At 41.7% G+C, this 27,947-nt stretch overlaps 1 protein-coding gene across 3 annotated transcripts; it reads left to right on the top strand.

Annotated features, from left to right (window-relative positions):
* The first annotated feature begins 1,054 nt into the window (after positions 1 to 1,054).
* Positions 1,055 to 27,947, top strand: Asb11 (ankyrin repeat and SOCS box containing 11). Of its 3 annotated transcripts, none has more exons than XM_036175377.1 (7): positions 1,055 to 1,280; positions 10,386 to 10,465; positions 15,017 to 15,124; positions 18,527 to 18,677; positions 20,851 to 20,985; positions 24,945 to 25,136; positions 27,390 to 27,947. In XM_036175377.1, the coding sequence occupies exons 1-7, from the start codon at positions 1,061 to 1,063 to the stop codon at positions 27,515 to 27,517; spliced, it is 1,014 nt and encodes a 337-aa protein (XP_036031270.1). In that variant the 5' UTR covers positions 1,055 to 1,060; the 3' UTR covers positions 27,518 to 27,947. The 3 variants fall into 3 exon arrangements, with proteins under 3 accessions (XP_036031270.1, XP_036031271.1, XP_036031272.1); XM_036175378.1 differs by having other exon boundaries at positions 1,100 to 1,280; positions 15,068 to 15,124; positions 27,390 to 27,517; XM_036175379.1 differs by lacking the exon at positions 1,055 to 1,280 and adding an exon at positions 2,216 to 2,309 and having other exon boundaries at positions 27,390 to 27,517.

The following is a 27,947-nucleotide window of genomic DNA, read 5'->3' as shown; positions in this document are numbered from 1 at the left end:
CTTACTAGTGAGGGAGATTAAAAACAAATCAGTTTTACTTGTATTGGCCAGCTGATAAGATCACTGCCCAGCTAAGGAAGATACTGATTCATGGACTCTATAATGATTTCACCTGGAAGCTAGGGCATGGCATTTCTCCATTTTGTTACCACACTTCCATGACCAAGGGTAGGCTGCATCCTCCAGAAGGAGTTGCCATCTTCACCAAAGCTTCAAACGAATGATAGAGAAAGAAGCTTGCTGAGGGAACTTGTCACAGGTGTCAAGTACCTGTCACCAGAATCATCTCAGTACTTCAGTCACATTCAAACTTCCATTTGGAGAAACATGCAAGGTAGGCCTTGTATTCCATATTACCTTAAAGCTAAGAGTCTTTTTTTGACTAATCATAGTTTAGATTTGGGCTTAATCCTGTGTAAACCTCCACAGGAAAAGCAAGTAAAAGACCCCCAAACAGTATTTTCTATGATGAACAGTTTATTCCCACTTTCTTGTATTGCTTTGCTACTATAGTAATGTAGAGTTCCTTTTATTTTTCCAGTCCCATTTTCCAACACACTATACCAAAAACGAGGGTGTAGAAGGGAAATGGAAGTGAGGTCAGGATAGGAATTCCTTAATTTTTTTCTTTCTTTAGATTTCTATACATACATCTAATATGTTTTGATCAAATTCAATATCGGGTATGAACAAGTATTTTTAACATTTTTATTTTATTATTTATCTTACACATGTGGGTGCTTTGCCTCCATGTCTGTATATGTACCATGTGCATACCTCGTGCCTACAAAGGCCAGATGAGACCATTGGCTCTACTGCAACAGGGGTTACAGATGGTCTTGAGCAGCCATGTGCTGGGAGTCGAACCCAGTGCTCTTAATTGGGGAGCCATCTCTTCAGGAGTGTTTCTTACTAGAAGGAAGTTGTTTAACATTGCCACAAATATCAACAGAGCCAGTCAGAGTTGGATTAGAACCTACAGAGTTCTTGGTAACAGGAGCACTGAGTGCTAGGTGGTTTAAAATAGATGTCATATGATGCCAATTATAACTCAGTAAAAATGTGCAGCCCTGGGAACCCATGCCGAGAAGAAGCCAGCATGGAGGATGATCCTGCTTTCTTTGGCTTTAAAAACATTTTTCTGACAATGTTTGCCACGTTTTTCTTCTTCAAGCTTTTAATTAAAGTTTTCTTGGCTCTGCTAACCCATTTCTATATCGTCAAAGGAAACAGAAAAGAGGCAGCTAGGATAGCAGAAGAGATCTATGGTGGACTCTCAGGTAAAAATACTTGAATTTATTCCCAACACCTCAAAAGGTCCTCCGTGAAAATTAAGATGAATAGTGTTTCTAGAAGGTAAGTGTTCCCTGTACTTTTGTGCCGAGTGTGTAGTCTTAAAGTGTACCTATCACTGGAAGTAGCAAATGATGTTTTCTGCAGCAATTTCTGAAGGCTCTTCAACTTTATTTTCTAGTCCCAATTATTTGAGAAGTAAACAGAATAGTGGGTTATAGGCTATCTTGAGAGACTACTAACCAGAAGAGTTCTTACATAACATTATTTTCTTCAATACTTTCAAACTAATAAGCAAGAGCACTGTAATAAGACTAAGTTTCCTTGGGAATTTAAACGACCAATTAATTTGATTGAAAAGCAGTCAGTGTGGTATGCTGTATGTATGTATATTGTGGTGTCCTTTGCAAATGATTGACCATTTGTCACAGGAAAACTTCACTAAACCCATTTGTACACCAGTGACTCCACAGAAAGCACCAAAAATGGAGGTTATCATCACAATAGGATATTACTAAGATTTGGGTAGAACATAAAACATCTTAAAGTCTTGTGCTTTGCAGAGGCCAGTCTACATCCCTTTCCAGAAACAATTTGCCTTAATTGTGGCGAGATGCTGCAGAGTAACTGAAGCAGATATGCCCTCATTGCTGGGATTGCCCCTTCATGGAAGAGGACTATTTTGATGAGGAGGTGGCAGCTTTAGTCATAAACACTGTTCAGAGTTGCTGTATGTATTTTTAGTGTTCACAGGGGTTCCTGGATTGCATCATGCTTTAGTTGGTGTCTGTTTCAGTTTGCATCCAAGATTCTCTTTCAAAATAGACATGCTTTGTGATTTCAATGCACTAGACAACTTGGAAACCGCTAGGCATCAGTGGTTTTACATAAAGACACAAGAACTCTAAGACAAAGCATCAGAATGCTTCAACTAGGTGGTGAAGAAAGTGTCAGAAGGCCCGGACTGTGGAAAGAGATTTCTTTTGGGGATTATATTTGTCACACATTTCAGGGAGGTATGTAACTTTGGTGGAAAAATATTAATGCTTCTTTTTAGTTTCAAATGAAGTGTGATCTAGGAAGGTATTTTTGACTTATAAATTTGGGCAGGGACTTCCTAGCATTTGACATTCTGTTTTGATGTGTCATCCTTGTGATTTCAATTAGACAAAAATCTAACAGGGATAATACTGACAGAGTGGATAAAAGGTTTTCTCCAGTTGTTCCTGTGCATGGCTCCTGTCTTTCTGGTCCTTAGTGAAGTGTCCTTCTAAGAGTGTTGGAGGACTCAGAACCTGTGTAAGCATGCTTTGGATTTTAATCTGGAGCAAAATTTAGCAATCTCTTTAAGAGACCCATTCACTCTAATGCAGCCATCTTGTTCAGGCTGCTGGGATGGCGCCCATTTTCAGATACTGTTAAAAAGAGGTGATGGTGAGGCTAGTGCATGGAAGTCTGGTTTGTTCAGTTCATGTGTGTGTATGTATATATTGGTCTGTGTATATGCGTGTCCTTATACCTCTCACATGTATAATAGTGCACTCAGATTTGATATGACTTTCTATAATAACCTGACAGTTAACATGCCCCAAACAGTAGTGCTTTTTTTTTCTTTTTTGCATGATTCTAATCATTGTTTTTATTTTGACATTATTTAGTTACATATGTAAAGCAACAGCAGGATTTTGTGAGCCAGGGATAGTGGTGCAGCACTTGGGAAGCAGAGACAGGTGGGTCTCTCTGTGAGTTGGAGGCCAGCCTGGTCTACATAGTGAGTTCCAGGATAGCCATAGCTACCTAGTGAAACCCTGCCTTGAAAAAACAAAATAAGACAAAAAAGCCTTTTTGTGACAGTGTTATTCTCACCCCAGAAATCATCTTTGTGGTCCCTTTGTCAGACAAAGATTTGTTTGGAAAAATATATGATAGTTACTCAGTAAGTTAGTGAATTGACTTAGAAAGACTCTCCGCTCAAGGCAGAATTGCTCAGTTCTAGTATGCAAACATATTTGCACCAAATGAAAACACAAATAAAGAGGAGAAATTGTTTAACCTGAATTCTGACAAAGCTGTAGCCATAAAAGTGGGTGAGGGATTTAGAAGCTGGAACATTTTACAGTTGCAGATGTGAGCTTGTAGAATAATAGAATCTTCTCTTAAAAAAAAAAAAGAAACAATTTGAAGGGAAGACTAAAACATGAGTTCATTTTCCAAGCGCTACATTCTGAATCATTTGGTTCTGTTCCCAAGGGACTGATTTTTACTGGACAGCCAGCCCTTGGATGACTCCTGTCCATGCCATTTCAGTATTTTTACCCTCATTCCTCTTCTGTCCCAGCACCTACCTAACCTTTTCTCTTTATTTGCTGAAACCTTGGCCTGTCTGTCCTCTGAATGGTTAGTATCTCCCGTGCCTGCTGACTATTTCCAAGTAGGGACAACGAGTTCCTGGCAAAGGTCCTGCCTCCACACGTCACCTGTAGCTCAGCTCTCTAGCCCCTAATGGGTTCAAAGGAGACTTCTTAATACAGGTCTCTGACCAGACTTCAGCTTCTGATCAGAACTGGATGTTCTAGTGAATATTCATTTAACTCCATTATGTTATAACATTTTAGATATACCAGAATCTTCATTATGGTTTTTCCCAGTGAAACCCATGTTCTTTAAATCTCCTTAATTCTAAGTTCTTATCATTATTTTGATTCAGAAATGAGATTCATGACTTTTGTTCTCTTTGATAAATGCCACAGATGTGCTTCCTATCGTTTCAACGCTTGAACAAAGATTGTACACCATGTGGACCAAATATTGTAAACAGGTGGTCTTCTAAAATCATCTCACATTGTTGTTGAATTTGACAAGGTAAAATCCTTGAAAAATGTAAGATGAATTATTGGCTTTTATTTTGAATTCCTGGAACTTCAACATATTCCATCTGAATGGATTTTGTTATTAAATCGATAATTTGGGGGATTGTCATGAACCAGAGCTACAAATCACAGTGTGAAAGAGGAAATGAAAACACACTTGAACATTTTCCATACACCTCATCAGGCGTGCACATATTTGTAAACTATCTTCATAATATATTTGCAGTCCTGTGACCCAGGAAGGGTGCCAAGGAAGTAAAAATAGAGTATCTTGGAAGGGAGTGATTGAGTCCTATTTAAGTATTTATGTACTTGGAGAGCTTGGTTACATATTTACTGAAAGCAATGGAAAAATTCTGAATTTGCCAAATAACTTTAATCCTTAATTTCTTACAATTTGCTTCAATTTGCAAATAAGAAGGGTATGAGATACGTGTTAGGAAAAAGAATAAAAACAAGGCAACCTTCATGTGGCAGATTTAGGAACATAATTGTGTGAAAACTCTTCCAGGTCCTTTGTAGGGGACAGTCATCAACAGTGGGACAGAAAAGGTTATTTCCTGGAGAGTGATTTTATTTCCAGTTTGGAATACAACAGATTTTTTGCACATCTTTTTACAGGGTCTCACTATGCAGCTCTGGCTGGCTTGGAACTTACAATGTAGACCAGGCCGGCCTTGAACTCACAGAGATCTGCTAGCTTCCTGAGCGCTGGGATTACAGGTGTACACCACCATGCCCATCTCAAACTTTTTCTTTTCCTGAGACAGTCTCAATCTGAAGCTGTCTTCAAACTCCACGTGTACCTGAGCATGACCTTGAACATCTGATCCTTCCTTAGGCCTCCTATAGAGTACAGCATGCTTCACTTCCCCTGGTTTCTACAGTGCCAGGGCTTCCTGTGTGCTAGACCAGCACTCTTCCAACTTAGCTGCCTATATCCCCAGCACCTATTTCACACTCTCAACAGGAATGACCTGATGCCAAAGTGCCCCAGTACAAGTGAGTAGAGATAGCACAGGGATACGCAGACTTTAGAGAGCATTAGTTCTTAAAAGCAGAGCAAGATCTTTTCTGAAGTCCATGAACCTGGTTTTTAGCCTTTTTTTCTAGTGATTACTAGCCATGAGGGGTTTTTAATAGGAGTAAAATGGTTGTCATTCATTTAGGGGTATTCTTATGCATAAAGCAATACTCTCCCCATCTTTCATGGATGTCATGAGGCTTTAGGCGGATGTCTGAGTGAATTGTCCTGTTGTGCTGTACAACCTGGGTATGGGCCATGGAGCTGGAGTTGCAAAGCAGAGATGAAGTGAGGAAGAAACCCCAGGCAACCACCAGTCCCTTTTTCTTGGTGCAGTGGCAGGTGGCACCACAGGCATACCCAGGTGACCTCAGAATCATGAGTGAGAGTTGGGGGGCATTGCTAAGGAGCCTCTGGAACAGGTAATCAACTGTAAGCAATTGGAAAGCAAGCCGCTGAGAAGCAGGCCTGATGGTGCAGGGGTCACGTGCCCAGAGAGAACTCTGCAGGTTTTTACAGCAGAGCCTCTGACATTGGAAAGGTGCTCTGCTTCCCCACCACCACTGCGCCCGCCCCCGGCCCCCCCCCAGCCTCCCCCCCTCCCACCAAGAAATTCCATGATGAGGGACTTCAGTGACTGTGGCATTAGAAAGTCAAGAGCTCATCTCCTGTGGGGGAGACTGCATGGAGCTTTCACCCACAGCTAAATGTTCATGTTTCCTAGCCTTTGTCCCATCCTTTCTGTGAGTTGTAAGATGGCTACTGGGAAAGTCAAAAGAAATCAGGAGGGTTTGGTTTGGTTTTGTTCTTTCCTTTCCTCTTTTTGGCCAAAGTATACCAAATCCAATTTTTTTCAAAACCAATGTTGGTGCCCTAATTTTCATGTCCAAAGTGTGGGTAGCAGTACTGTTAATGCAAGCTCATCCTGTGACATGCTGAGGCCCGCTGAGTAACTGGGAGTCAGCTTCCATTTCCCCCCTTGCTTCTTTTCATCTTCAAAGCACCTGGAAGAAAGAGGTGGGAGGCCTGTGAAGAACACGCTGTCTCTTGGACCTCCAGCTGCTTGATGGACCAGAGAGAGCCCTGTTCTCTGCTGGGAGCCCGGGGAGATGTGTGGTGCAAGTTTAGGAGGAGGGTGGAGTCATTTTAAAGACCCTAGTCCAGAGAAGTCCACCAGGGCTTAGTGAACACAAGCAGGGCCGACCTGGAGTGTGAGTGTCAGTAGAGCTTCTACCATGCCCAGTTCCTGTCAGCCTTTACCCCTCCTCAGTTTGCTTTTGACTCCTGACACGGAAGGTGAGTGTCCCTTCCGTCTTCCTTGACAGAAACCAAACCCCACGGTTCTTTGTTTAGGGCTGTTTTCACTAGTCTTGTGTGGTTTATCCAAATGCTGCCTAGGGTTTGGGTCTAATGGGCCTGATAAATAATGGAAAGTTTTAGAAAGTCTGGAGTTGGCTAACAGATGTGCTTAAGGTTCTTGCTTCTTACAGGGAAAGTGATCGGAATTACACATCCAGTTCCTGTTGACGTCCTAAGCTAAATCTTTTAGGAGTAAGTGGCTGCTTGTCTTGTTTTTATGTTTGAACAGGATAACTCTCTAGGTTGAGTGTCCCTTACATGAAATGCTTGGAATCAGAAATTTTAGATATCAGATTATTATTTTTTCCTCCCAGAGTTCAGAATATTTGATATCTTGGGGGGAGGGAACCCTGGATTAAATACTAAATTCTTACATGAAATTTCATGTAACATTTAAAAAAATTGGGGGCATGAATCTGAGTTTCATGGGATGGAATTTTCTATGCATGGCAGTATTGTTTCTGCACTCCAGAAGTTTTGGATTTTGGAGTATTCTAAAATTCTTTCTAAAGTTTTTATCTCCAGAGTAGAAATGTTTAACCTGTAGTTCTTTGGGCACCCGGGGCTGACTAGCTGTCGTTGGAACAATAGAATGCCCAAGGCACGCTGAACGCTCACTGCCTCTGTTCCTGGGGTTGCTGGACCGCTAGTGTGGGTAAAGAAAGACTCCTGAAATTCCCAGTGCCTGTGTGCATGGCCAATGTGTCTGAAGCAGAGGACTGAGATGGAGATGTATGAGAAGGGGCCTGGAGATGAAATGCAAGGAGATGTTCAAGGAGATTCAGAAATATTCTGCTCACCGGCTGGGCCTTGTCTTCTAGGTTAACAATCTCATTAGCAGCCTTGATTGGTAGCTAGTATTTATTTTCAGACATGGTGTAAAATGCTACAGTATTCAGTAAATGAAAACAAGGGTACAGAAAAGAATGCTAAATGAGCCATGTCTTGGAATTCACTTTTCATTGTCTTGGTGGCTAGCCAAGCAAGGTCCACAAGATGTAAACTATAAGTAAAACAAATAAAAAAAACCCCTATTGGTTAATTTGACTTAAAAGTTCATTCTCCCCTTTATGTCCATTATTATGATTTTTCTTCTATTTTACTGGTATGAAGTGCTTCGGGCTCAACTTTGCTACAGGATGTCATTTTTTTTTTTTTTTTTTTTTTTTTTTGCTTTTGGGGAAACTTGTCTGAATGTGTTAATTTGGATGTTCTTAAAAACCAACATGGCCAGGCGGTGGTGGCGCACGCCTTTAATCCCAGCACTTGGGAGGCAGAGCCAGGTGGATCTCTGTGAGTTCAAAGCCAGCCTGGGCTTCAGAGTGAGTTCCAGGAAAGGCGCAAAGCTACACAGAAAAACAAAAACAAAAACAAAAACAAAACAACAACAACAACCAGAAGAACCAACATGATGCCAATTTACCGGATATACTTCTTCTCAACTTGACTGCTTCTCTCACACCTTCAGTCTTACAAAGGTTCCGTTCTTCTCCAAAGGCAGCTCACCTCAATTGTAGCTGGTCCTTGGAAAGCCTTAGTGGGGAAAGAGTGGCACACTCACCAGCTTTGAACCAACTCAGAAATAAATGGAGACAAAACACAGCATGTTTGTTTATATCAAACTCTTTTATGTTTTTTCTTTATTATAAAAGCATTTCATATTCATAGCAGGAGTACGAGATGACAGACCATTTTTTATCCCTTTGGTTTTTTTTTTTTTCCTCTTGGTTAAAAGTTATTTTCTGCCATTAATTTGAACAGAAAAGCTATAAGATCAGTACAAAGAATTCCTAGTCTCCTGCCAAAGTCCTCCATTCGTGTTTAGCTAACCACTCCAATAATATCTTTTCAAGCAAAGGGATCCCACTCAAGGTCTTGCCTTCCACATTCCGCTTTGGTCTAGAAAAGTTCCTCCAGCTCTCCCACAACTGGCTCGGGGCCAGGTCGTTTTTAAAGTGCCCCTTGGTGGAAGCTGCTGCACAGTTTGCTTGGAAGAGTCAGGCTCTGCTTTGAGGGCAGGAGTATGCTCAGGCAGGGTGATAGGGTGTCCCTCACACTGTGTTCCCTCTCATACCATGTCTTGTGGCACATTGCATTCAATCAGATGGCACCCAGTGCCAACTTGTTTTTATCAATGCTTGTGTTTTTCTCTGAAGACCTGGGCTGCTCAAGATTGTTTCTACATTTTTTCTAGTATAAAATTATGTTGTTTCTTCTACATTTGTCTTTAGTTACTGTCTTTTAGGAAGAAGCACATTATCCATATTGATGTATTACTTATATTAGCAAGGACTTACAGGTTCCTGTTTTGATAGAATGTATTTTCTTACTCTCATTGCATATTGAACCAGGGCACAACTACACTGTCTGTCTAAATTCACTTTTATGTCTACATAGTTTGAAAATCACATTTTCATACCAATTGCTCCAGTATCACCCCACCCCTGTACATCGTAACACTCTTCATTTTTGTAACCAGAGGAGTACAGAGAAGATGCACTGGGCTCTAATGTTGACAGGAGGCTTATTGAAATGCTTACAGCTTTCCTATCCATTGGAAAACAGCACTGTTTCCTTGAGGCTTGTAGGATTCCAAATTTGCATACTTCCATTTCTGGTGGGATTTTATTTTTAACAAGTTTGTGGACAATGGGAAACCTGAACTCTGGCCACCATCGGGATCACTTCGAAGACATTAGTCAGAAGGACCCTTTGCATTAAAGAAAGCCAAAGTGTATTGCATTCTAGTCAGTATGGAAGAAGATAGCCACACTTTTAAAACTGCACAGATTTTCAGATTTTGCAAACTGGAGCAGGTCTTCTTCCAAAACAAATTATTGTCCTTTGGAATCTGTGGTTACTTCTCAAATGTCCATTGAAGCTGATCAGCCTTAGTGGTAGAGAAACAATTACAGAAAAAATAAATGCACTCATAAAACAGTTTGGAGCCTGTCCCTCAGAGCTGCCCTGCAATGTCTACTTATTAATCGATCACAAATGGCCTTGAGCACCCGACTCTGCATATATACTTGATTGGCCTTCTGAGAGCCCTGCCAAATAAATTACTATATCTCTGGTTTACAGATAAGGGAATTGAGGTTCAAATGCTTCCGGCAATATGCTGCTTTTGGCAGAGAGTGGTCGAAGTAGGACTTGAGCTCAGGCAGTCTGGATCTACTGGCCCCATGCACACAACTTTCTAGGGTAAATTTTGGGGGAATCATATCATCTGAAGGGGTATTTTACATTAAAATACATAGAATACATAGATATTATTATCAAAAGAATCAGATCACCTAAGTAATTCAGGAAAACATTTCCTTCCTCCCTCCCTCCCTCCCTCCCTCCCTCCCTCCCTTCCTTTTCTTCCTCTGTCCCTCTGTCCCTCCTTCCCTTCTTTTTCTTTCTAACTCAGGGCTTTGCCAAATGTTCTTCCACTGAGCCGTAGTCTGGCCCTCTTTTCTCATATTTCTTTGTGTTTACTCTGTGGCACACAGGTTTTGAATTTGGGGGGAATGAATGGAGGAGAGATGAAATTATGGGAAATTAAAAAAACAAAACCTAATTGGTCCATTTAGTCCTTCACTTGGCCTTAGAGTTATCAGAGTCAAGTCCTTGGCTTTGCTTATTTGAAAAAAACAAACAAGTCTTCCTTGTTAAAACTGCCCATGGAAAGGCAGCATGAACCACGGTGCCCAGCTCCCTGTATCCAGCAAGTCCGGATACATGGTGCGGCTTGGCTTTCTTCTCTTCCCTCAAGGCCCACAGTGGGTGTGCAGCAGGAACAGTGGCAGGAAGAAGTCTCCTGACCTTGACCAGGAGCTTGATTTGTGTTTCAGACTGCTGGGCTGACCGATCCCCACTCCATGAGGCTGCAGCTCAGGGGCGCTTACTGGCTCTTAAAACTTTAATTGCACAAGTAAGTAAACCAAAGACTCTGTCCTCCGTGCTCTTGCTCTAATCTAGAATCTTTTGAATTAGCTTTGGCCATAGCTGTGCTCAGGTCCTGCCATTCCAGTCATCTCTGTCTCGACCCCACCCCTACCCCCGCTCCCACACACCATGTGTTCCTTTTGCTTCTGCTTTCGCTAGGAGCTGCTCCATTTTCTGCCCACTTCTCCTCCTTTCCCTTTTGGGTCCTCCTCTCCCTGACAAGAAGTTTCCCTCTAAAGGATATGAAGGGGATCCCCAAATTTATGTTATGCTAACTCCCCTCATGTTCTTCCAGTGTGCATTAGTGACACCAGTCTTGAGATTGCATTTGTAGGCTATCGATGCGCTATGAATCACCGCAAAGCATGATGACTCCAATCAACAACAAACACTTGGATTCTTGAAGTTTCTAGGGGTTTGGGGTGCAGCTTCCAGACAGTGAAGTGGCAGCTAGGTCATGTGATGATTCATGGTGGCGGGGAGGGGAGATCTGTTTTTACACAGTCACGGGGGCTTGACTACAGGGCTGACTTTCTCCAGAGAGGGTGCCTAAGAAGGAAGTCACATTAAAAAAAAAAAAAAGCAACCTTTTAAAAAAATGTATTTGTATGGGTATTTTACCTGCGTGTATGCCTGTGGATTATGTGCGTGCAATGCCCTCGGCAGCCAGAAGAGGGTGCCTGATTTTCTGGGACTGGAGTTACAGACAGTTGTGTGCTGCCACGTGGATGCTGGGAACTGAACCCTGGGTCCTCCAGAAGAGCAGCCAGAGCTCTTCACTGCTGAGCCATCTCCCCAGCCCCTTTGTTATTTAAAGCCTAATCTTTGAAGTGACATCAGTTCTCTCCCTACTATACTGCACTCATTTGATGTAAGTCAGTGAGTACTGCACACAGTCAAGGAGAAAGCATTATCCCACTTCAACAATGCATAGTTCAAGACTAGGCTCTTAAATAGGTTAGTAATCAGGCAATTCTTAGGCCTTAGGGGAAATTTAGGAAAGTCTTAGCTATTAATGGCATTTGTATTTGTATTGATCGGTGACTGTATCCCCCCGCATGGTGAACAAAGTGAAGAGTTATGAAATAAGTGAAAGTATACCGTCCATTTGCTTTATTTGTTTTGGACTCTGCATGTGAGCAGAGGAAGTGAGTCACTGTGCTTTCTTCCCCATGTCCTCTCTATCACCTAACTTTCTTCCTCTTTTGAATTGAAACAGCTGGATCGTGACATTTTTGTGTGTCTCCCCCACCCCCTTTTCAGTGATTTATTACTTTTGTTTGGTTTTGCTTTAAAATTTATTTTCAAAATATGTATTTATGCCTGTGTGTATGTATAGGGGTGGCGGGGGCATGCCATGGCAAGCATTCAGCAGACAACTTGGTGGTAGTGCCTCTCTTCTACCATATGGCTACTGGGGATCAAGTTAGGGCATCAGTTTTGGCAGCAGCTGCCCTTACCTGCGGAGCTGGTATGAAATAGTATGAAAATGCAAATATCGGCAAAAGGACAACAAAGCTATTAGCAACGCTGGACTTTGTTTGTGATCTTGCCACTGATTTATTTTTCCCTTGAGTTGTGTTTCTGAGGGAACTCAGGGCCTCGAGTGCTATGCAGTTCTCTCCTCTGCACAGGGCCTTCTTCTTAGGCTCTGACGATGGCCCCCAGGTCCTGCATGTGCTAAGCAAGTATGCTACCATAAAGAACTCTTGTTTGTTTATTTATTTGGTTTTTCAAGACAGGGTTTCTCTGTGTAACAGCCTGGCTGTCCTAGCACTCACTCTGAATACCAGGCTGGCCTTGAAGAGATCCTCCTGCCTCTGCCTCCAGAGTGATAGTACTGGGATCAAAGGCGTGCACCCCCCCCACTCCCCTACCCCGCTTGTTTATTTTTAAGCATGTTACATTTCATCTGATTCGATTGCCATTTTGTTTGTTTCTTTGCTCCTAGAGACAGAGCCTCATGTTATCTGGACAGGCCTCAAAATTAGTAGAGGCTGGGCTCAAACTCATAATCTTCATGCCTCTGCTTCGCAAGGGCTGGGGTTCTAGTCATGCACCCAGCAAGGTCTGTAATACTATCAGCACTACTCCACAACCTTGTTATTTTAGTAGTGATTAAGGGTGGAGGGGCAGTACATAGAAGAACCTTTTCTTGCTACGGTATCAATTCTTTTCTCTTTGCACTAGCCAAAAATCCACTCTACTGTTATTTAAGATTTACTCTGTGTGTGTGTGCATGCCATGTGTGTCTTAGTGCCCTTGGAACTCAGAAGGAGGCCTTGGAGGCCTTGAAGCTGGAGTCAGTCACAGGCAGTTGTGAACAACCTGACGTGGGTGCTGGGAACTGAACTCGGGTCCCCTAGAAGAGCAGCAAGGGCTTTAACCACTGGGCCGTCCATTTTTTAAAAGAAAATTTGATTTATTTAGTATGTGTGTGGCAAATTTTTTTACCCATTGAGTTGTCTTGCTGGCCCATATATTCTACTTTTAAAACTTGCTTTACCCAGCCGGGCAGTGGTGGCGCATGCCTTTAATCCCAGCACTCGGGAAGGCAGAGCCACGCAGATCTCTGTGAGTTCAAGGCCAGCCTGGGCTACCAAGTGAGTTCCAGGAAAGGCACAAAGCTACACAGAGAAACCCTGTTCGAAAAACCAGGGGGTTGGGGATTTAGCTCAGTGGTAGAGCGCTTGCCTAGCTAAGTGCAAGGTCCTGGGTTCGGTCCTCAGCTCTGGAAAAACAAACAAACAAACAAACAAACAAAACCCAAAAAAAAACTTGCTTTACATTTAGGTCACATACTAAATGTGAGTCAAACATTCAACGACCTCGAGTAAAGCATTCATTCAGGACCTTCTAGGTAGTCATATTGTCACCAACAGCTGAGGAACCTCAACTCTTATGAATAATTTGCATCTTCTGTATGTCCATGTTCTCATGCACAGTAAGGAGGATCCAATTTAGATCAGCTGTTCTCAACCTGTGGGTCACAACCCCTTGAGGATTGAATGGCTCTTTCACAGGGTGCTGGTAGCTGGAGGCTGGCCCCCTAAGCTACAGATAACAGGGATCACATATCACGTATCCTGCATATCAGATATTTACATTATGATTCCTAACAGTAGCAAAATTACAATTATGAAATAGGAATGAAAATAATTTTATGAGGAACTGCATTAAAGGGTCGCAGCATTAGGAAGGGTGAGAACCACTGACCTAGATGGTCTTTCAGGCCTGATTGATGTCACTGCTCCATTGCCAAGAGGCTGAGTTTTGAACTGTGTGTTTCTAGTACAATGCTGCCACCTCGTGGACTAGACTATTTTAAGTCATTTTCTTTCCCATTCCTTTCTCAGTTTTTCCTTTTCCTTCATTTGCTTTTCCTTTTCTCTTTTCTTTTCTATTATCACCGAATATCAAGTATTCATTTCATAAAAGGAAATCATATATGGAGAAGATAAAGGGAAAAGGAGAGGATTCCTAACTGTTCTTAAACTTTTTTTCTCAATACCCCTTCAACAGAGAAATTTCTATAGCACTCTGTGTGTGTATTATACTATACATACTATACAATAATAAGTATGCAGATCAAACATTTCCTCTCTTTAAAAACCATAAAGAAATTTACCCTAAAACAACCTTTTAATTTTATTTAATTTTTTTAAAAGATTTATTTATTTATTATGTATACAGAAGAGGGCACCAGATCTCCTTACAGATGGTTGTGAGCCACCATGTGGTTGCTAGGAATTGAACTCAGGAACTCTGGAAGAACAGTTGGTGCTCTTAACCTCTGAGTTATCTCTCCAGCCCTTATTTAATATTTTTTAGATATGGTCTTTCTATGTATCCAGGCTGGCCTCGAACTCACAGAAAGCTGCCTGCCTCTGCCTGCTGAGTGCTGGGATTAAAGGGGTGTGCCCCTATGCCTGGTGATTTTTTTCTCCTTCCCTAAATTTAGAATATTTCATGTTCCCAGCTGAAATTTCAAAATGCTTCCTCTAGCATGACCTTCTTCTTCTTGCATTTTTTTTTTTTTTGGTTTAAATTTCTTCCTTCCCAGTAGACTCATGGAGGAGAGAGGCTCGGGCCATAAACTTCAAAGACCCATGTCCTAGCACATTGCCTGAACCAGAACAAATGATTCTGAGGCTCCATGTTGTGTTTAAAAATTTATTTTCTCTCTCTCTCTCTCTCTCTCTCTCTCTCTCTCTCTCTCTCTCTCTCTCTCTCTCACTCAATGCAGATGTCCTAGGAAGCCAGAGACACCAGATTCCCCAAAGCTGGTGTTATAGGCAGTTGTGAGCAGCCTGATGCGGGTGTTGGGACCCAAGCTTGGCTTCTCTGCAAAAGCCATGCTCACTCTTAAAGCCCCCGGTGCTGTGTTTAGAATCGCATGGTCGTGGCTCCTACTCTGTTGTATTTGGCACTGCTATCACTGTCCTCACCCACTTGTCTAAAGCAGAAACCTGTTAAACAGCATTCTTGCATTGCTGTGACTGGTGCAGCACCTAATTGTCTTCTCTCCAAACTACAGGGTGTCAATGTGAATCTTGTGACAATTAACCGGGTCTCCTCTCTCCATGAGGCATGCCTTGGGGGTCATGTGGCCTGTGCTAAGGCCTTGCTGGAAAATGGTGCACAAGTGAGTACTGCTCCAGCCTAGTTGGCTTTGTCTGCCCAGATCCATGGGCTAAAACACCTAGGGAGGCATTACCTTACTCATTGAGCAATGGGAAGGTCTGGCCCCATTCATGTCTATATTTCGTCTTTGGAGTTACTCTTCTCTTTTCAGCCTATATAACCCATATATGAATATTCAGACGTGTTCATTAAAAAACATTTTGTTATAAAATATAACAAATTTCAACAGACAATGAATGACGCTCAATTCAATGCCCCAAGTCAACCATCATTTAGTTGTACATTACTAAAGTAAATGAGGTTTAAGGATAAAACACATTATGAACTATTTTAGTTTTTTGCCTATTTTTTTTTTTTTTATGATAAAACACCTTCATAAAAGCAACTTAAAAGAGAAAGAGTTTATTTTGCTCACAGTTCCAGGTTATAGTCTATTATGGCTGGCAGGGAAGTCTCAGTGTCAGGAATTTAAGCAGCTGGCCACACAGTATGTCCAAAGGCAGAGGAAGAGAGTGAAGAATGCACTGTACATTAGTACTCACATTACTTTCTACACTCTTATGAGGTGGAGGATAGAGGATAGGATCCTCTATCAAGGGAATGGTTCCACCCACAGTAGGCAGGTCTTCCCACCTCAAATAAGGTAATCAAGATAATCCTTGGGCTGTGGAGATGGTTCAGTGGTTAAGAGCATTAGCTTCTCTTCCAGAGGACTGGAAGTTTGATTCCTAGTATCCACATTGAGCAGCTCATTGCTGCCTGTAACTTCCAGCTCCAGAAGACCCTACACCCTCTACTGGCCACTGTGGATATCTGTAACCACCGCCCCCCCTCCACTATACACACAATTAAAATAAGAAGTCTTTTAAAAAAATCTTAAATAAAATCTTGTAAGCCAACCAGGGTATCTGGTTTTCTAATCTCCATAGACACTAGGCACACATGTAGTTCACATATACACATTCAGGCAAAACACCAACACACACACACACATACACACACACACACACACACACACACACACACACACACACACACAAACCCAAAAAACTAAAATATTGGCAACTAGTAAGAATCTCAGAAAATGTTCACTGACATGAACTAATAGAAAAAATAATAGTAAATCAGATAAGAAGGTAATATTTTAAGTATTTCACATAGAATAGATCACTTGATCTATCAATGATGCTATGAGTCTTAGGGTTTCTGTTGTTGTGAAGAGACACCATGACCACAGCAACTCTTATAAAGGAAAACATTTAATTGAGGGTGGCTTACAGTATCAGAGGTTTAGTCCATTATCATCATGGAGGGACATGGTGGCATGCAGGCAGACATGGTGCTGGAGAAGGAGCTGAGAGTTCTACATCTTGATCCTAAGGCAACAGGAAGTGATCTGTGACACTGGGAGTAACTTGAGCATAGAAGACCTCAAAGCCCACCCCCACACTTCCTTCAACAAGACCACACCTACTCCAAGAAGGCCAAACCTCCTAATAGTGCTACTCTCTCTTTGGGGGCCATTTTCATTCAAACCACCACATTCCACTCCCTGGTCTCCAAAGACTTATAGCTATATCACAATGTAAAAATGCATTCAGTCCAACTTCAAAAGTCCCCATAGTCTATAACAGTCTCAAACTTATTTAAAAGTTCAAAGTCTCTTTTGAGATTCATGCAATCTCTTAACTATAATTCCCTGTAAAATCCAAATAAAAAAAAGCAAATCACATGCTTCCAACATATAATGGCACAGAATAGACATAACAGCTCTAAAACATAGAGAAAGGAGCATAGTGAGGAAATATTGGACCAAAGTAAGACTGAAAACCAGCTGGGCAAACTCTGAACTCTGCATCTCCATGTCGGATATCTTCATATCTCCAACTACTTTCAGCATTGTTGACTGCAACATGTGTCTGTCTTGGGCTGGTTATACTCCCTGCTAGCAGCATTCCTTGGCAGGTATCCTGTGGCTCTGGCATTTCTAACATCTTGGAGTTTCAAAGGCAATCCAGGCTTCAACTTCACAGCTTCTTGCAATGGCCTCTCTAGGCCTCCATTCAGGGACACCCAAGACACATGGTTGGCCTCAGTGGCTTTCCTTAGTTGTAGGAGAAATTTCCATAGACCCTTTCTTCTACCCTTAACTCCAGAACCACATGGTCAAAGCTGCCAAGTTCTGCTGCTTACTGGGGCTGGAACATGCCCCCCTCATTAAATTACATCTTAACCAGCTTTCTGTTTTCCTTCACTGCCTAAGCTTGGCTGTCCTTGAACTTGCTCTATAGACTAGGCTGGCCTCAAATTCCAAGATTTTCCAGCCTCTGCCTCTCAAGTGCTGGGATTAAAGGCATGTATCACCACACTTAGCTCTAAGCTTTTCTTAAATTCCTTTTCACAAATTGGAAACTTATCTGGGTGGGATCTTGCCCTGAGATCACCACTCCATTTATTCCATTTCTTAATATGTTTATCTCCTTGAACACAGGACTTAACTCTATTCCTTTTCTCTTCAAATTTTATATTTTTTGCTCCTTTTCATTATAAATCTTCATTAGCATTACCACTAATAACCACATGACAGAGTCTATACTAGGATGTTTTGAGATTTTTCTCTGTCAATGGAATTAATCCAAATCTTTCACTTTAGCATCAGGCAGACTCTTCAGACAAGGGCAAAAAGCAGCCACATTCTTTATCAAAATATCACAAGGATTATCTCTAGGCAACACACTAAAATTCTTCTCTGAAACCTCTTGAGCCAGTCCCCTACAGTTTATCAAATCAAACTCAGTACCACTGTGTTCCATGTTCCTACTAGTATGTCCAATTAAGCAGCACTTAAAGCATTCCATTGCTTTCCTAATCCAAACTCCCAAAGTCCATATTTCTCCAAACAAATACATGGTCAGGTCTATCACAGCAATACCCCAATCCCAGGTACTGACTTTTGTCTTAGTTAGGGTTTCTATTGGTGTGAAGGCTCACCATGACCACAGCAACTCTTATAAGGGAAAACATTTAATTGGGGTGGCTCACTTCCAGTTGTGGGGTTCAGTCCATTATCATGATGGTGGGATATTGGCATGCAATCAGACATGGAGATGCAGAAGTAGAGAGTCCTATAGCTTGTAGGCAACAGGAAGTAGTCTGTGACAGTGGGAGACAGCATAGGAGAACTCAAAGCCCAACCCACAGTGACACACTTCCTCCAACAAAGCCACACCTCCTAATAGTGCCCCTCCATTTGGGGGCCATTTTCTTTCAAACCACCGCAGATATGGAATGCTCTCAGTCCTTCGTCATCATGTCATCAGTTTCTCCAGGCGCATACATAGGAGTACACACTTGGTGACAATGAGTGAGTGAATTCTGTGAGTTTTGCTTTGCCCAATACTAGGTCAACGGACTGACAATTCATGGGGCCACTCCACTCTTCAATGCCTGTTGCAGTGGCAGTGCTGCATGTGTCAGTATGCTCTTGGAGTTTGGAGCCAAGGTCCAGCTTGAGGTCCACCTGGCTTCACCAATCCATGAAGCAGTGAAGAGAGGTAAGTAAACCACTCCAGGGCACACCCAACAGAGGTGGGTTGATTGAAGTTTGCATGAATCAAGGTCTAGTGTTGATCCAGATGTTTTCACCTACAGGCATGTGCCACCAAATCTGGGCTTGTACACTTACTTCTTAAGGCTATTTATGTTTAACTCAAACTAGACTCAGTTTTTGTTCTGCCAAAATATTTTAAAGAGATAAGAATTATTCAGAAATAAATATTTACCAGCTACCATGTGTTTACCAGGTACACTTTGGTTCTGATTATCTCTAAAGAAAAGGTTGGCTAAATTAATGATAACAGCTTTAAAAAGACATTTTAACTTTGTGTATATGTGTGTTTTGTCTGCATGTGTGTATGTATCCCCCTGGCACTGGAGTTATAGGCTGTTGTGAGCTATCATATGGGTGTTTGAACCTGAGTCCTCTACAAGATCAGCAGGTGCTCTTAACCACTGAACCACCCTTCCAACCTCAGGGTACAACTTTTGAGGAAACATTTAAAAGTATCATCAAACTTTCATCAGCAACCCAGAAGCATTCCTTAATGAAGGATTAATTGATATACTTCAAATTAATCATGTTTTTCCTGTCGTTGGACAAAGTCGCTACAGAGAATGCTTACTTATGGAGTTCTCCCTAGCCAATGAATTTGTAAATTCATTTGAGTATATTCTGTATCTGAAGCTTTGGATTCATTCTCATCTGAGTCTTCCAGTCCAACCAAATAAAGTTGCAGGTTTGTATTTAGAAGGTTTCTCTGGTCCCACCCAGCCCCACAGTCCTGTAGCCGCTTATAAAATACTCACTCAGAGGCTTAATATTATTTACAAACTGTATGGTCTATGGCAGGCCTTTTGCTAGCTACCTCTTTTTCTCTTTTAAGGTTCATTTATTTATTATGTATACAGTGTTCTGTTTGCATGTATCCCTGCAGGCCAGAAGAGGGCGCCAGATCTCATTATAGATGGTTGTGAGCCACCATATGGGTGCTGGGAATTGAACTCAGGACCTCTGGGAGAACAGCCAGTGCTCTTAACCTCTGCGCCATCTCTCCAGCCTGCTAGCTGGCTCTTATATCTTAAATTAACCCATTTCTATTAATCTATGTTTTGACACATGTTCCATGGTTTACTTGTCTGCTGGCATGTTGTTCTTTGGGTGGCAGGCTGGCATCTCTCCAGACTCTGCCTTTCTCTTTCCTGTCTCTTGCCTTGGATTTCCTGCCTGCCTCTAAGCTGCCTTGCCATAGGCCAAAGCAGCTTATTTATTAACCAATGGGAACAACATATATTCACAGCGTCCAGAAAGACCTCCCCCAGCACAGGTTCTCTTTTACAGGGGTGGATGAAGAAGAGAATGAGAGCTTAGTAATGGAGAGGGAATAGGATCAAGCTTGGGAATAGGACTGGGCATTGGTTTAAGTGCTGGTAATAACAGGGGTCATTTGTCCTTCTGCTTCTTATAGCCATCCATTTGTAAAGTGGTGGTTTCATGATAGAGAGCGAGGTCAGCTATGTTCCTTAGAGTCTGAGTTTCACTGAAGTTACCCCGGGACTGAAAAAAAAAAGTTCCCTGGAGGAAACAATTTCATGGTTTTATTTTGCAGATTTCTGCTTGTGATTCTAAAAACTAAGTGGTTTTTTTCCTAATGCAGGGGGATTATCTATTGCTTCTTTTAAAAGTTTTTTTTTATTTATTTACTTTGTGCACATGGGTGTATTGCCTGTGTGTGTTTGTGTGCCATGTGCATGCAGTGCCCTCAGAGGCTAGATGAGGGCATCAATTCCCTGAGACTGGAGTTACAAACAATTGTGAGCCACCATGTGGTACTGGGAATTGAACCCAGGTCCTCTGGGGGAGCAGCAGCGAGAGTTTTAACTGCTGAGCCATCTCTCTAGCCCCCCAAATATCTGTTATTTCAAAAGCCCATTCTAGAAAGCAATCCTGAAATTCTGTGCATATTCACCTTCTCCCTGTTTGAATGAGATTGTCTTTTTTTTTTTTTAAACAGCATTTCTCTGTGTAGCCTTGGCTGTCCTAGAAGTTGTTCTGTAGACCAGGCTGGCCTCAAACTCACAGAGATCTGCCTGCCTCTGCCTTCTGAGTTCTGGGATTAAAGATGTGTGCCACCACCGCCGATCAAGTGAGGTTATTTTGTATTCCACCAGGTCACAGAGAGTGCATGGAGATTCTGCTGGCAAATAATGCTAACATTGAGCAAGAGGTTCCTCAGCTAGGAACTCCTCTGTATGTGGCCTGTACCTACGAGAAAGTCGACTGTGTGAAGAAGCTTCTAGAACTAGGTAATTATTAGAACAGTTTTAATGAGATGAAGCTGCTAGGCTTCTTTCCCCCCTTTTTTTTATTATTAAGAGATTTTTCTATTAGTTTTACATATCAACCACAGATTTCCCTCTCAGCTTTTTTTTTTTTTTTCAATAGCTCTAATTATAGCATTCTTATCAGGCTAGAGAAGATTCTTATTGTATTGGATACTTGAAAGCTAGATGCACAACTCATCTAGAGAAACAAGTATTTATCATCTCTCAGCTCTGCATCCATTGATGCTGGCCCTATATAGCTAGTATGCTTCTCCTTGGTGGTGGCAGTATGGCTGCCACAAATACTTGGGCTTGTAACAAGAAGGAATATCGGCTCTCTTTGGGTTGCATGCATGGCCATCTCTGAACCAATCAATTGATCATGGTTGTAGTTAGAGTTTTCCTGTCTGGCCCAGTCAGGACAAATCTCTCTTACCCGCTAGTCCCACAGTCGCTCAGACCCAACCAAGAAAGCACACAGAAACTTACATTGTTTACAAACTGTATGGCCATGGCAGGCTGCTTGTTATCTACCTTTTCTATCTTAAATTAACCCATTTCTGTTAGTCTATACTTTGCCACATGGCTTGTGGCTTTACCAGTGTCTTTACATGTTGCTTTCCATGGCAGCGAGCGGCTGGCAGTGTCTCTCTCCAGTCTTCTACTTCCCAGAATTCTCTACTCTCTTGTCCCGCCTATACTTCCTGCCTGGCCACTGGCCAATCAGAACTTTATTTACACAGAGCGATATCCACAGCACTTCCCCTTTTCTTTTTTTTAAGGAAGGTTTTAACTTTTACATAGTACAATTACATATAACAAAACAATTATCAAGCAAGAATTACAGTAATAATATTAAAGAAGATATCCTATCTATCTTATATTTGTGAGTCTAAGGTTTTATATCTTACTTATCTTTTATCATAATTGAGGAAATTATAACTATCTAGTCTTCAACCACATCAAAGACCTCAGAAGGATATAATATTACCTGAGAACCGGGAGAAGGATGCAAGCATTTTTCGGGAGTCTTGCAAGAGTAGACAGAGACAGCTGGAAGCCTGGACAGTCACCTAATGTTCCTTTGTAAAGTTGGGGCATTTGTCTTCAGCCCACAGGGCTAGAGTCTCTCGATCACTTCTCTCAGTGTCCTGTAGAATGTCTGGCAGTTTCCTCTGCGAAGCAGGAACCTGAAGGACCATTTTGTCAAGCAAAGTTTAGTGGTCACCTTTCTATGGGTCCTGCATGTCCAGTCGATCAAGCAGTCCAGGCAAGAACAGTTTCTTGCCCAAATGGCTATTTTTGCAAAGGTGAAGATAAGATATGAAGTGTCTTCAATGCCCATCCTCCTCTCTGAAGTAAATTGGTGCTGCCAGGAGCAGACATGTCTCACTGTCCAGAAAGTCTAAATTTTAAAAGTATTTTAAATGCCATATTCTGTAGGTCTTTGAAGTATTTGAAGATTACCTATCTGTCTGAAATATCTCTATGTATACCTAGAAGACTTAACTAACATGGCTACGAGTATGATTATCATAGATGACTAATTATTAATCTATTTTTAATTATCCATTACAATTTAAATGAGCTATACAAACATAATACCTTAAACATGAGTAGAAATATGCACACAGTATAACAAAATTAACTTTAAGTTTGTATCAATAGACTAAAGTCTATACCAATGTAAAACATTTTAAACAAGTTGTTGCTCTTTAGAAGTAAGTTCCTTAAACTACCCTTTTATCCTATTATATCTATATCATATCCCCTTTTCTTCTTTAGAAAGAGATCGCATTTATAATCAACCTGCTTTAAAGAAAAATATTGGTTTTTCTCTGTCCCACACCAGAGGGCTCTTCTGGTTTGGGACACAAGAATCTCTTAACCTTTTCTTTTAGCAATATGTCTGGGTTTAGAGAAGGAGTGAGCCAATTCCATCTACAAAGCCAGCTTGATAATTTTGGGAATGTGGGCGTAGTTTTTCTTACTACTTACTTCCTGCTGGAGGGGGGCGCTGTATCTTATGGGGACACAAAGAAAATTTTAAGATTATGGAGTAGTCCATTAGGGTGAACCTCTGAGCCAGTTGCCTTGAAACCATTCTGGATGTCAGATCATCTGGGCCATTGTGTCATTGGAGACCTTTCAGGTGGTCTTGGCTGATCAAACCTGATGTATCTTTATCTGGAACAAATCTATAGGCTCTGGTTTTCTGTGGAAACAAAAGCAGAGACTCCTTTCCAAAGCAACATATCCTTATATCCAAATTTTGAAGTCAAGGTACCTTTAAAATTTACATACTTGTTTAACTCAACAGCTTTTACGATCAAATCTTTTTTTGTAGTTAAAAATCCCAAAGACAACATAAACCAGATTCTCTGTGTAATATCCATTTTTGTAAGACTGAAATACTGCTGTGGCTGCTGGCTCCACCCACCTCTGCTTCCCAACATGGCAGCAGTACAGTTTACTGCCAGCTCTGGGTCTGGAGCCATGTGTACCATCAACTGTCAGAAGCAGTTGTATCAAAGCAGTGCATAGCCTAGAAACCCCTTTTTTGTTGTTGTTGTTGTTGTTTTAACTAGCAAAGGCTAATCCACCACGCGGCAGAGTAAAGTGTCACTTGTAGATTCCTCATTCCCGCCACACTGCAGGTCAGACGCACAAGCCAGAAACCCGCCATAGTAGCTCAAACTGGCAGGCTGTCGCTAACTTGAGGGAGACAACTAGGAAGCTGTTTTTAGCTCTGTCTTAGAATTTTTTTCTCAGGTTTTAGGTGGAAACTCTTGCCAACACGTTGAGTGCCATTTGTAGTTAGAGTTTTCCTGCCTGGCCCAGTCAGGACAACTCTCTCTTACCCGCTAGTCCCACAGTCGCTCAGACCCAACCAAGAAAGCACACAGAAACTTACATTGTTTACAAACTGTATGGCCATGGGAGGCTGCTTGTTATCTACCTTTTCTATCTTAAATTAACCCATTTCTGTTAGTCTATACTTTGCCACATGGCTTGTGGCTTACCAATGTCTTTACATGTTGCTTTCCATGGCAGCGGCTGGCGGTGTCTCTCTCCAGTCTTCTACTTCCCAGAATTCTCTTCTCTCTTGTCCTGCCTATACTTCCTGCCTGGCCACTGGCCAATCAGAAATTTATTTACACAGAGCGATATCCACAGCACGTGGTGATCAAGGCAGTATAGGCTACTGATGGACTGAGGGCTAGATTTCAGTTTACCCTGCAGTCATCAGGTTTCACTCAGGATACGTGAGCTGAGACTCACAAGATGATGCTTTTGCAAAGGGAAACTAAGTATGGACTGTGGTGGCTGTTTGCGGCAGACTGACCTCTCTCCTGCTAAAGCAGTCTTTTTTACTTCAGAATGTAATATTCTACCATTCCAGAGAAAAGTAGAATATTTCAAAACTATGATTTGATTCATGATTTAAGACACTTAGCTACTGATATAAACATGTAAGCTATAGTAAGAATCTTTACTCAAAATCTTTGACCTCCAAGATGTTTTATATTACTTATTTTATTCTTTCATTTACTATTTTATGTTGATTTTAGAAATCTTTTTTGATTCTCCAATAATATAAATGCCAAACAAATTTCTTTCTGTCTTTTGCCTAAAAATCTCCAAATATCCATGTAACAAGAACTTCAAATATTTTGTTTTATATGTTATGATTGTGTGTGTGTGTGTGTGTGTGTGTGTGTGTGTGTGTGTGTATGTGTGTGTGTGCAAGCACCTAACTTCACCTTTTTCCAATCTGTTTTGGAGTAGACTTTACAGGCATTTCTGAGGTTCTAGGCTTCAGTCACATAGTCTCAAAGGTTGATTAAATATGCCAGAGCATTTAAGATGTTTTATATACAATAGTTCATTGTGTCTTACATTCACTCTCAGCCTTGACTGTGGTCATCTGCTTTATTAAGGAGCCAGTGTTGACCATGGCCGGTGGCTGGATACCCCACTGCATGCTGCAGCTAGGCAGTCCAGTGTGGAGGTCATCAACCTGCTCACTGAGTATGGGGCTAACCTGAAACTCAGAAACTCTCAGGGCAAAATCGCCCTTGATCTTGCTGCTCCCAAAAGCAGTGTGGAGCAGGCGCTCCTGCTCCATGAAGGTAAGACAGGCTGGATAGGTTATTTGCTTCTCCTCCTTAAGTATAGTGTTATCTCATCTCTAGCTTATTGCCAATTTTTCCTTTTCTTTTGTAATTGGGGATGGTATTGTGGGAAGGGACAAGTCCTGGATTCACTGCAGTGTATCCTGCGACTTTTCTTTTACACTCTGTATTTATTGTTGCATTTTATTTACAAGAAAACAATCAGACAACCTTGTTTTCACCCAGAAATGATTCAAGAGACACATTTATCATAGGAAAAGCACACAATTGAATAAGTCAAAGCTGGCTTTGTAACACTGAGAGGCAGTTCGTGGGCAAATCAGAAATAAAGTCACATGTTGCATAAGGACCATCAATAATGGTCTTGTGGTCTCCTAAGACCAAATCACCCAGTAGCACCATGGCCTTCTTAACAGATGACTAACCTCACTGAATTTTTTTTTTTTTCCCGAGACAGGGTTTCTCTGTGTAGCTTTGCGCCTTTCCTGGAACTCACTCTGTAGACCAGGCTGGCCTCGAACTCACAGAGATCTGCCTGGCTCTGCCTCCTGAGTGCTGGGATTACAGGAGTGCGCCACCACTGCCCATCCTTACTGAATTCTTAAAAGTGCTGAGAAGTTAATAGAAACTCACACTGTTCTAGCTATGAATGAGAAAAGTGAAGCACAGAGGAACTGGCTTCCAGAAGGTCATACACCTACTAGGAAAAAGCACTAAGATGCTAAGCAAGCCACTTGATCCCAGAAAGACCTGAATCCAATTCTCCTGAAACGATTTACATAGCAAGGGCTCTCAGGTTTCCGGAAACTGCCCCCAATGCCTATATCCTGCCCAATGAAATGGTCGGTTTATTGTTTTGGAAACAGTTTCTATCAATGCTTTAAAAAAAAAACCTACTGTGCAAACAAATCACCCAAGGGGGCTTATTAAAATACAGGTTTTGATCAAGGCGGTCTAAACTCTGTATATTTAGCAAGCTCCCACACTTTAATTAGCACCTATCTATATTAGTCCTGTTGTCTAGGCCGTTGATAAAAGCTCTTCTTTTTGCAATGCCACTTGAAGGGTAGTGGCCTGCCTTACTAGATGCTAGTTTGGAAAGTACTTTTCCAACTGTTCACTAAGAACATAGTTGATAACAATTTGTACATTTGTACATTTTTCTTTTCTTCTTCAGCACTCGTCCTGCTCCCAACTGGGATCCCAACTGGGAGTGTTTTCAGTCCTACAGTTTACTTGCATTCCTTATCAGCAAGCTCCTCTGTCCTCAAACTTCATAAACACAAACATTGTTCTTGAGTTTCACCAAGAGAACTGGACAGTTTGTTGTTTTAATATGTTTTCCAGATGCGTAGCTACTTAGTTTCTGATGGAAGGCTTGCCCCAGATTTGCGGGGCACTGGGTAGGGATCTTTTCCATTCTCAATCCCCTTTAACTAAAGGTGAGCAGTTCTTTGAATTGCTCTCTGTCTCATGTTCCTTGTCCACATCAATCTTGAGTGTAATCTCACTATTTGCGTATGTAATCTGCTCTTTTTCATATTTTTCATAATGCTGTTACTGGCTTTACTTACAATAAGGGTCTGTATAAGCCAGTAAGTAACTAGATCCACTTGAGGAAGTCTTTGCTGATGGACAGGCGAAGAAATAATGTGATAATGTAAAGTGCCCCTTTAAAAGTAGATTCTCTGAGACTGAAATTCATGGAACAATGGAGTTGAAGTAAGTCCTTTCTACATATTTACTGAAGTGGAACCCTTGCAAGAACAGAGGGCCCTTCAGGGTGGGAGGTGGGAGCCAGGTCTACCACATAGGGAGTTAGTACTGGGAGGCCCCTGGTGGACTTTGAGGACTATTTGGCACTTGGTCCAGCTCCTTGCACTGACTGTGTAACCATAGAGGTAACACTTCCTGCTCCCATCCTCTCTTCAGCTGGCCCTCTGTGCTGAAGCTCTGTCTTAGGGTCCTGAACCCCAGTGCTTTTCACTTCATTCAGCCTATCACTTCCATTAGCACTGTGTGGATCCACACTTCTTTCCTAGCCTGTGGATAGCTCATTGTTCAATAATGCAGTCACTATTGAAGGATAAACTTAAAGGACATCCTCCACAAAAGGGCATTGCAGAATCCTCTGCTTGTAGCATTTACTGTCATTTGGTAATTCCTATCCCTTTCAACTAAACTTACAGTATTCAAATCTCCATTTCTACCCCACAGTGAGGTTCATGCCATTTTTGTTCCATCTCCCAGGTCCGCCTGCTCTTTCTCAGCTCTGCCGCCTGTGTGTCCGGAAGTGCTTGGGCCGTTGTCCATGTCATCAAGCCGTCTGTCAGCTAGGGCTTCCGGAACCACTGGAGAAATTCCTCTTACACCAATAGTTGGAAATGCGTGGGTTATTGACTGCTGTAGGGTGCTTAGTATACACTCTCAGTGGCTAGACTCACTGTCCTAAACATCAGCTCACCCAATTAGAGTAAATCTTCTATAAACCCAATCACTTGGGGTGAGCAGACTCGTAGTTAGTTTAATGGTTGCCAAGAGGCATCCAGAAACCTTTTTAGTTTTTAACTCTTATTAATATACTTAAAATGAAACTGAAGTAGCAGGGAAATAGAATGGTATTGTCAGATGATTCAGTACCCTGCAGTACCTGGGGCTGTGTTCAGCATCTTGAATATTGTATAGACACAGGTAGATAAGATTGAATAAATGTTAAGTATTTAAGAAATTCTCTTGATTTGGTCCCTGCCCAATACATTTTATTAATTTGTTGTTTTCCTAAAATAAATTTCTTCAGGGTTTTGATTT

Source organism: Onychomys torridus, chromosome X, assembly GCF_903995425.1.
Source record: "Onychomys torridus chromosome X, mOncTor1.1, whole genome shotgun sequence".
Taxonomy (NCBI): domain Eukaryota; kingdom Metazoa; phylum Chordata; class Mammalia; order Rodentia; family Cricetidae; genus Onychomys; species Onychomys torridus.
Note: the sequence above shows the minus strand (reverse complement) of the source record. Positions and strands in the feature narration are given on the sequence as shown.